The following is a 10,601-nucleotide window of genomic DNA, read 5'->3' on the forward strand; positions in this document are numbered from 1 at the left end:
ACAACAGAATAACAAATGACATTTTTGTTAAAATTTCATATAATTTAAGGATATTTTTTTTTATTCTTTTCCGTTGTTCTTTTATATAGATAATTTTTTTATTAATTCAAAACTCATCCAAATGGGTCGTTTAAATAGATGAATATGATATAATATAGTGTTTTTTCTTGTATTAGATTGAGATGAGTGTAATAGAGCTCCATGAATAGTGTGAGTTTATATAGTTGATTCAAATTTAATGGTCAATCGTTCTTGTTGCTATTGTTTTTAATTATTATTATAACTATTAATAATAATAATAATAATAATATTAATATAGAGTACTTAAATGTGAGGGTACCTCTCACTTTCATGACAGTAAAATGTGTAAGAGGTACCTTTTTTCTAGTTGACTATTGCAGATAACTAGTTACACTCATTAGTTTTTTGAAAAAAAAATAATCCTAAAATTTCGTGTTCGATCAAACACTGTACATATCGCATCATGTGAAATGGAAGTACACAATATAATCAAATGAAGGTCTAGTTGAGCTATAGCTTCCTTCTCAACAGTAGACAATAGGCATAGCTGATGCTGAATGAATGGTTCATAACAGAACTGGTCCAACTAAAAACATCAAATTACCAAACAATTTTCTTGTTACAGAGGGGACCAAATAATTTATTTCATTCTTTACTTTTAACCTTTTAGGTAGTTAAATCAACTAACTAAAACACAACTTAAAGATCAAAACAACCTCAATCTCATCTTCGTATCTTCTATTTACTTCAAAAACAAGGTTAAAATTGTGGACTTCTATTAATATATATACACAGTATATACAAGTGCAATGAACTTAAACATTCACTAAAAAACATATACACTAAATAATCCCACATATACACTAAATAATCCCTGTAACATACTGTTATCCCTGCATGACTTTGTTTGCGAACCAAATGATCATTCTCCAAGTTTCTTACCTGTTTAGACTAGAGGGATGCACGGGAGACTGTCAATGCCAAACATTAAACTGGCATCGCTTGCTCATACAGTAAAGAATGCCCGCATGGAGAAGAAAAGATGGAGGGAATGCATCACATTCTTTAACTTGCAATGAAGTTAGGATTTGGATTGAGGAATGTCAAAGCTCACAAAGGACAATCTGATGCCACAATGAAAGAGAAGCAGCACATTGTGATAGGTGCAGAATGAAATGGTGATAACAAGAATCAATTTGCTTTAAGGTGAAGGATTACCGCGTTCTTGATGCCCTTTTGGTTTATGAGTAGTGTGTTCTGCTTCCCTTCTGTAGATAACCAAATAATCAACATAACTCCTGCTATAGACTATGGACTTGTAGGATCCTTAATATAGTCCGTCCTCACAAATTGCTAAACTAAAGCAACTACAAAGCCCAGTCGTAGAGTAATATGAATCTGTACATAATGGTGCCAATTCTGATCTACTGGCAAGAGTAAGATACCCATAGACAAAGAAATGTGCTACCATCTTTCGTCTCCAAACCAGTTGTTCTTCTCCTTTGGCCCAGTAGGGCCTTCCTCCTTAAACAGTTCCATTGGCAGCTTATCAAAAATACTGTGTACTGAATTTCGAACCATTATTGGCAAGCGATTAACAATTTTCTCAAGCTCCTTTCTTGAGTCATAAATAATGGTTGGACCCCACTCTCTCATATATTGTAACCAACATGGCTCACTAACAGCTTCATGTCCGAGATACTGTGCTGCAATAATTTCATACTGGGTACTTGAATCTACATAGAGATTACTACGTGCAACATCATTTCTAATTCCAATCCCTAGCTTTGAGGACCCTTGAATGTAAGTTCCAGGATGAGGAAAGCTAGCATGGCCACCCTTTGATGAATAAACAATAGCTTTATTTCCTGCAATGAACTCCAAATCATAAGCATCCACCCATTCACCACCACTGTGTTGAGAAAAATAGATACTCCACAACTCTCCTGTGCAATTGCTCACTCGGAGAGTGAAATGCTCCCAATCACCTACATGCTGACCGACTTTGCTTAGAGGAACATTCACTACTCCTACCTTTAGAGTAGCTGGCCCATTGAAGGGGCAAAAAATCCACATTGCAAGATCTGTGAAAGTACCACCTAAGGCTGGCTTAACATGAACATAAAGTTTTGCACTCTCTAAATTTCCAAATATGACAATATCCCTGCGGGCATCGCTAGGCAAATCAATCCAACATTGGCCATCGTTTGTCCCACCACCAGGTAAATTGGAACCTTCAGGCTCAATGGGCTTAGCAACTGAATCGCCTCTTGTATAGAGCATTGCGCCATTGTCAAGGAACCATTGTACAGAAGATGGAAGATAGGTCTCGCTGGGATGAAAAAACAAAGTAGGACCATAGTGCCTAATGATTGCATGAATCTGATCAAGGTTTGGCATTGCTTGTAGACTCGTATCGAAGTTCTTTAGGCATGCGATGTTTAACTCTTGCCCTGTGCTCCAATAGCTACTGCAGAAAAAGGTACCAACTGAAATACCTTTACCATGCATTCCTCTATGCCGCGGTCTTATGCTCCAAATTGCCAGCACTTCTGAAAGCACAGAGCTGGTTTTAAGTATCAAGCGGTAAGTTTCACATTCATCAGTGAGGTCACCTCGAACACATTTGACTTCCCCTAACTCAGGTTTAACAGGCTTAGTAGTCACAATGAACCCCAGGGATTTATAACCTTCAGGTGGTTGAGGTAACCAGAAATAACCGGATCCATCGAAATTTTCTTCAGTTCCATCATTAGAACTCCAGACTAACGTGTAATCAAGGGGATTCTGGAGCGCAGGCAAACAAGGATTTCCACTGCAATGATCTTCTGCCTCAGGTTTAGCCACTTCCCGAGCAACAAGCACAAACCCTCGTAGAGGCTTCTTGTTAGATTGGCAGTAGTGGCCAAGGCTGAAAAATCCATCAGGCACCCCCCTTGGCTTATAAAAGCTAACACCCTGTTTCCGATCTTGTGACAAATTACAACCCCAGACAAAGTCAAACTTGCTGATTTTATGAACCTCCAGTTCCCCTAGTTTAATTGTACCACTAGCGAATCCTGTACCAGAACATCCTGAGACAGTGGCAGAGAGCAGGAAAAAATTTGAAATTAGAGGTGTTCTTCTCTTAATTAATTTTCAATAAAGGAATTAATATAGGTTTGTATGCAATCCGCTAACATGATTCTAACGACTAACAGTCTATTGCGATACAGTTCTGATTCGACAACCCATAAACAGACACATCATATCAAACGACTGAAAAAACTAATGCATGTCCAAGAACCTAGACAATCTTCTCCAAGAAAAAGAAGGAAATTGAATGACAAACTCTTACATTTAACCCACAAGAGTCATTTGATCACAATGAAAACTTAGAAGCTGAACAAGTAACTCATTTAGAACATGAGATAATTAGCTTTGGTCTCAAATAACAACAAAGAATCATAAACTATCCACTACAAACTTATCCCAACTCGTAAGAATTTCATTTAGTGGATTCAAGTTGAAAATTGTGATTTCCAAGTTTCGTGATAACGGATCCAGCAAATTGCCAAATCAGTCTGCAAAGTTATTTCAAGTCTTCTTCGAGTGGCAAAACACCTCTTGTCAGATAAGAATGAAAGTACAACATAGAGGACAGGAAGAGAGGAAAATTGAAGTGAAACTTAATCAGTTGAACAAGAAATTGTCAGGAAACAACTTCCTGCTTTAATATATGGAAGTTAATCATGAAGGAAAACCAAGATAAATCTTGAAACCAGTATTACATAAGATTTTACGGATCAAAGAAAGTATGTGGAACTTTCAGAAGGTATTCACAATTCAGAAATTTGTGGTAATTTCAATTTCTTGTAGAACAAAATAACATCAGGAAGTTTCCATTTTACTGCTCATTATCCCTGTGCCTATCAATCAAAAAAGCTACAGTAGCATCTTCGCAGACTAGTGTACTTCAATGACAACTCTATGTATTGAAACTTGTAGAGCCCTTGTACGAAGGGGCAAATAGAATTAAAAGCATAAAATTTAATGCAAAAGAGAAACTACCAGTTAAGAATGATTCACACTCAATAACATGCTTGGAAACCACAACAAAGATTAGAAAATCTTTTCTTTACAGTGCTAAAAGAATCAGCCGTGGATACCAACTCATTCATATTTCCCTACAAGGCACAAGCAATAGCATACACTCTTCTCTCTTCTTTTAAGAAGGCATTTAAACAATTAAAAATAAAAAGACAAAGGACCCTAACATAGTCACGATATTTGGATGAAAAATATTGCAGACATGACACTATAAGTGTGTAATTTCCAGTTTTGCTGGAAACATAGAAGCATTTCAATGTCAATCAGACATTGAGCAAAAAAAAGGAGACACCCTAAGCAGTAGTGGCAGAGCCCGAATTTTCACGGTTCCAATATATGAAAAAGTAAACACACAAAGAAGTCCAAGAAAAATAATCTTAACCATATATAAACCGTCTATTTTTCCATCAAAGGGGGTTTGGATGAACCCCTTGACCCTTATTAGCTCCACCCCTGCTGAGCAGAAAGTGAGAAAGTGAGACACCCTGAGGTAGTGTCGGAGCCAGGATTTTCACTTAGACTTTCGAAATATGAAAAAGTAAACACATGTAGGGTATAAACAATATAACTTTCCATGGAACCCTTGTTAGCTCCGCCCCTGCTGAGCAGTTATGAATAAAAAGACATTCTTTTCAATGCAAGAGCAATGATAGGCACAATTACTATAAAAAAAAAGTGGCAACAGATAAAACCCCACATGTTAAATCTAATTATCCAAGTAACCCTTTTAACATTGGCAACAAAAGATGATTTTGCATACCTTGAGGCCATTGAGGAATGGGTTCTGGGAGAAGAAAAGTATCAGGTTCTCGGGAAGAAAGATCTGAAATTTTGCTCCAACGGAAGCATTTGCATCCAAACATTTTTTTTTCCTCAAATCAATTGTGAAATTCAAAACTAAAATTTAGCATCTCTATAAGAATCAAGAATACCCAATTCTTCTTCCTTCCTGGGAATCAATTCTTGCGTGTTTTGGTAGAAAAATAGTGGACGATGAATGACGACGTCAACTGTTGTTTTCGACTCATATCCAACATTCGTTTATGGGTTATTATGATAAAATTGCCCATCTCGCTAGCCTCATTTAATTTGGAGAAAACGACTTAAACTTAACGTGAATTATTATTTTAACATCGTAATTATTGATAGATTTAAAAATGTTTATTTAATTAATTAAATAATTGGCTTAATCCATCAGTGGTCTCTTAAAGTTGGCATTAATTTTCATTTAGACATCTTAACTAGACTTTGTTCATTTTAGACATCTCGTGTAAGGTCATGATATGTCATTTTAACACTTTTTTTTACATTCAGCAAAAATATGATCGTGAGTGTGTTCCACTCGTGAATGATGTCTAAAGTGTCAAATTAAATGAGGACACTTGTCATTTTGTTCAAAATAATTCTTAAATAATAAACTATCAATTATATATAAAAAAAGAGATGGCCAATGGATCGATGACACGTGGCATCTTTTTTCCAAATAATAACAAAAAAAAAAGATTTAATCACCTTAAAAAATCTTTAAAAGAAGCATCTCCCACCCCACCCCACCCCCACCCCATCGTCTTCTCCAACGTTGCAGAAATAAGCACAGTAGCACACACCCCTTAATCTTCTACCATATACCCGGAATTTTCTCTATCTTTTTTACTTAAATATTGTTCAATCCTTCTATAGTATAACTTTGGTGAACTTGTGTAACTCAATTTTTTTCAAATAAATGCAGCTCCACAAATTTTATTGCTAAAAGAAAATTCTACAGATTTTATTGCTAAAAAGAATAAATCTAAGATCCAAAGAACTTTTAAAAATACAAATGTGTACGTGTTCATATCACATTGTTAAGTTTCTTTTAATGAGATTATCTCATTTTTTTAGTGACTTTTTATTCATCCCCAACTTTTCATTTGTTTTCTTCAAATTTCAATTTTTTTTTCTCAACTTAAATTGAGGAAGAAGGGCATCATCCTTGGGAAATCTTGGGGAAAACTTTGTCGTTTGGAATTAGATTCCTCGTTTGTGGCAGCATCGAATATATTTCACCATTGAAGAAGGTCAAGCTTGAGAAAATGGTGGTTAAAAAAAGGGGAAGAAGAAGGAAATATAAAATAAAAATTGGCTAAAAAAGAGTTTGACGCGCGGTTAATGAGTGGGTCACACTCACTATGCTATATCAACAAAAAGTGTCAAAATGACACATCAGGACTTTACATGAGGTGTCTAAAATAAACAAAGTTTAGTTTAGGTGTCTAATTGAAAATTGATGTCAACTTTAAGAGGCCACCGATGGGTTAAGCATAAATAATTTAAAAACATCCTTCTTATGCCATATGACATTCATCTATACGTATGCGTGGAATGTTTGGTTGATGTAGTGTGTGTATATATATATATAGAGAGAGAGAGAGAGAGAGTTATTTTTTTAAAAACATTTAAACAATTAAATGCTAAAATTTAATAATTAAAAAGCCACTTAAGATACATCATACAAGATAATATAAACAAAAGAGTTTAAAAGGTAGCAATTCATACAAAAGAGTTTGACAAAAGCGGAAGTCTAAGCATAAGTCTCAAAGTCATCTATTACATCATAAGGAAATTGATTGAGATTTAACTCATACATCACATACAAAGTTGGAAAACAGAAATGACATGAAAGCAATAAAATACTCTTGGCCCTCGAATCATGAGGACTCACCAATCTTCAAAAGCCCAAAAGAAGCAACTTGCCACGAGTATGGGGAATATTAGCGTTGGACCCTACATTAGTGAAATAATGCAGACACAAGTATGCATTAGTACATGAAATGTACTAAGCATGAGACAATATGCATGATAACATAAGTAACTTAAACGAGTAGGTATGATCATAATGGGACATTTAAAAGCTTTAAAGAAGTGATGACATAAAAATCATGAAAGCATGGTCAAGTATATTAACATAAAGGGCATAAGATAAACTTTGAAGAAAATACAGTCATTTTTTGGGATATTAGCTTTAACTGACAATAAGACCATGAGAGCTACATCATGGAATCCGATATATTCCTCATACCGAAAGAAAGGGAAACTACTTGTCAAGGTAGAATCTGTACATATCATCATTTGCTAAAGTAGATTCACTAGCTAGGTCATTTAAAACAATCATACTGGGGCACGTAGTTTGGGACTAGAGGTTGCTACTAGAGACTACCTTATTTGAGTGTAGCACCCCGTATTCAAAAAGACCAAATAACAACTTTTTAGACCTTTCAGGTGTCATCCACGAAGGGCCAACCATGGCCCATGGTGTGGGCCACGAATCGTAGGTGGGTCCGTGGATTGACCCCTCAGAAATGGTCTAGGCATGGATCACGGTGGCACTTACAGACCGTAGGTGGGACCACGCCCTATGGCCTAGTGGCTATCGACTGGCCAAAAGTCTCTGATCAGACCACGATTGTGCAGGACGGACCGTAGGTCCATCCACAGTCCGTCGGTGGTGGGGTCGTGGGTCACTGTTTGGCAGTTATTTTCAGGGACAATTGGGTCTTTTCCTAATTAATTAATTCCTATACGATGTCATTTTTCCTACATTTAGAACCCCTATATAAGTCTTTTAACCCCCAAATTCACCCCATTTATTTCATTCTTCCAAATTCCCAAAAGAAAACCAATTCCTCTCAAATATTCTCTCTTTAGAAACTTGAAGAAGAAGAAGAAGGATTCACATGGGGTTTCGAGCTAAGGTTTCAATTTCTCCATTGAAGGCTAGAATTTGGAGTTAAGGTATGGTAGTTTTCATCCATGGATTCCTTTCATCCATGGAGTTCCTAAATCTCTCTATTTCAAAAGGTAGAATTCCCCAATTAAGTTAGGGTTTTCATCAATTATCATGGGTTCTCTTTATTATTGATTTAAATGAGTTAATTATGATCTTCTATGCATGAATTGATGAGTTGCTTTAATGATGAATTCCCCTATGAACCCATGTGATCCCTGTGTTTTCAAGTTATGAACCATATGTTGATGGATTTTGATCTTCAAGGAAGAGTTTTATGAAATTGAGCATGTATTACTAGTTTTACATGAATTTATGATGAAATCCATATCTAATCCATGTTTTCTAAGAGTTGATGATTGAAATTGGGTTTTGACCTCAAGGACGTGAATTATGGACTTATGCATTATTTTATGAAATCTATGCAAATGTTTTAAGGGTGCTTTAAGAGTAAAATACCAATGATGATGTTGTGTTGTGAAAAGATATTCTTACTAAAACACATACTAGCTTGATGTAAAAGGTCTTCTCACATAGAAATAATTCTTAGGTTGAAAGACTTTCTCACATAATTGAATCAAAGACTAGGAGCTATCTTAATGAAACTAGCTTGAATCGGTCGGCCAAGGGCACCCTTTCATGAGTAATGAAGTCAAGTAATAAATGACTAATCCATGGGAATTTATGCTTAGCACTGAGTGGATATTGTATATGAGATGGAAGCCCTCACGTAGTAGAGTCCGGGTTTCCAAAGTGATCTCATGAGATGGAAGTCTTCATGAAGTAAAGTTCGGGTTTCTAGTAGCAATCTCCTTATCCCATAACTATGTGCCCACATAGGTTTATTAGCTAGTGGATCCACTTAAGCTAGAAGTCCAAGGTTCTAACTTAGGCAAGTAGAACAACCTCTTTTCGGTGTGGGGTAGACACAAGATTCCATGTTATAGCTCACATGGTCTCATGTCGGTTAAGGCTATTTCCCACAAGTAATAACAAACTAAGGTTACTCAAGGAGTATCAAGTATGAGTTCAAAGCTTTTAAAGAAGAAGTTAACTTGCGTTGACCCTGATTTATGACTTATGTTTTATAACTCTTTCATATAATGTTTAACTTGGTAAATGGCATGTCATGAAATGAAATGTCCCTTTTTAGAATGTTTTCAATGTTTTATGCATGACTATCATACTTGGTACATTGGTTTGTACTAACGCATACTCTTGCCTACATTTTCCCAAATGTAGGGTCCGACAGACAGGTTTCTGAGTCTCGTGGCTAGTTGTTGAGTTCGTGATTTCCCGAGCTTTGGTGAGTCCTCATGCTTCGAGGACGAAGTTATTGTTTCAGTTTCTTTCTTGTATTTCCCTTTTGGACATGATGTATGGGCTAGGCCAAATTTCATTTTATTGTATTAGATGGCTATGTTGAGACATGAGTTTAAACTTCTGCTTTTCGTTTTATAAAATATTTTGGACCTGGAATATTGTTTTACTCTTATTATTTTATTTCTTATGTTATGAGAGCTAAGTGGCTTGTATGGAGTCCTTCGGGGTTCTATACGCCATGTTACAACTAGGGGGTACCCCTGGGTTATGACATTGAGCCTCCACCTGAAAGCCCTCTCGGTGCTATGTCTAAATCCCAACGGAATGGATAAAAATCAAATATCATTTTAAAATAGGAAATGCAATGATCAATACCAATCCACAAAATTTAAGATCAAAACATAGAATAACTTTTTGAACATAATTCAACATAAATGAGAAATTTTTTCTCCAATGTGAATTCATTTGTGAAAAATACCTTTCACAATCATGATCATCATAGTCAATGAAAAATCCTTTCACAATAACATCAATACTTTTCTTTCAAAGCATCATCAACTCATTTACAATAACTTCATGAAAACATGCATATCTTCATAAATCCATAATTCATAGGTTCATCATAGGATCATGGTTGAAAACATAAATTAGGCGTGGGTGATGTTTGCGTAATCAACACACAACTTCCAATGCAAGTGTCTACGATCGTACAATAGTAAAGTAACCCAACCAAGGGTTGTGGTCGAGTCCCAAAGGAGTGGGCTTGAGAATTAATAGAATAATAAAATTAAATTCTAATTAGTGATAACTTAAAACATTATCGAATATAAACATGTTAAATCTAAGGGGTGACGCTAGCGTCAATTATCAATGGGGGTTTGTGACAAGTAAGAAAAAACATCAAAAATGCAAAGAGTACTAATCAAGGAGAGAAAATTCTTGGGATGTGATAGAAATACGAGATAGACTAAACTATTGGGTACATGCTTTTGATAATAAATCCGTTGAATATTTGTGACTAGGCTAGACTATAGTTGGGGTAAATTCTCTCTCGAGCAACTTACCCCGAATCAACTCGGTTTCTCTCGAACACCGAGTTGCCGCATGAAGAACAATCTCTGCCTTAGCCCACTCACTCTCTCAAGCTGAGTGTGTGGAAGAAGGACTTAGGCTTACTCTCTCGAGCTGAATCTCATGTCGACCCAATCCCACTGGCCATCAATTTAGTAGTCTTAGTTTTACGACCTCTCTCTCGAGCAAGCCAAAAACACAAAGGTGAAATCGTATTTGCAACTACAATTTCATTAAGTTCCACCACAACTACTAAACGAAATCACATTTACACAACAAATAAACCATCAACAAGCAAGACCCAACAGATAATCTAACTCATATTCACAAAATC

General features: G+C 35.9%; 1 protein-coding gene across 1 annotated transcript; it reads right to left on the reverse strand.

Moving 5' to 3' along the window:
- Nucleotides 1-1,342: 1,342 nt before the first annotated feature.
- Nucleotides 1,343-5,150, reverse strand: LOC125808939 (uncharacterized). The gene is made up of 2 exons (XM_049488617.1): nucleotides 4,871-5,150; nucleotides 1,343-3,095 (listed from the first exon to the last, which is right to left on the reverse strand). Exons 1-2 carry the CDS (start codon nucleotides 4,971-4,973, stop codon nucleotides 1,486-1,488), a joined length of 1,713 nt encoding a protein of 570 aa, XP_049344574.1. The 5' UTR covers nucleotides 4,974-5,150; the 3' UTR covers nucleotides 1,343-1,485.
- Between the last annotated feature and the right edge of the window lie 5,451 nt (nucleotides 5,151-10,601).

Source organism: Solanum verrucosum, unplaced genomic scaffold (genome assembly GCF_900185275.1).
Source record: "Solanum verrucosum unplaced genomic scaffold, falcon-dt-bn FXZP01000435.1, whole genome shotgun sequence".
NCBI lineage: Eukaryota > Viridiplantae > Streptophyta > Magnoliopsida > Solanales > Solanaceae > Solanum > Solanum verrucosum.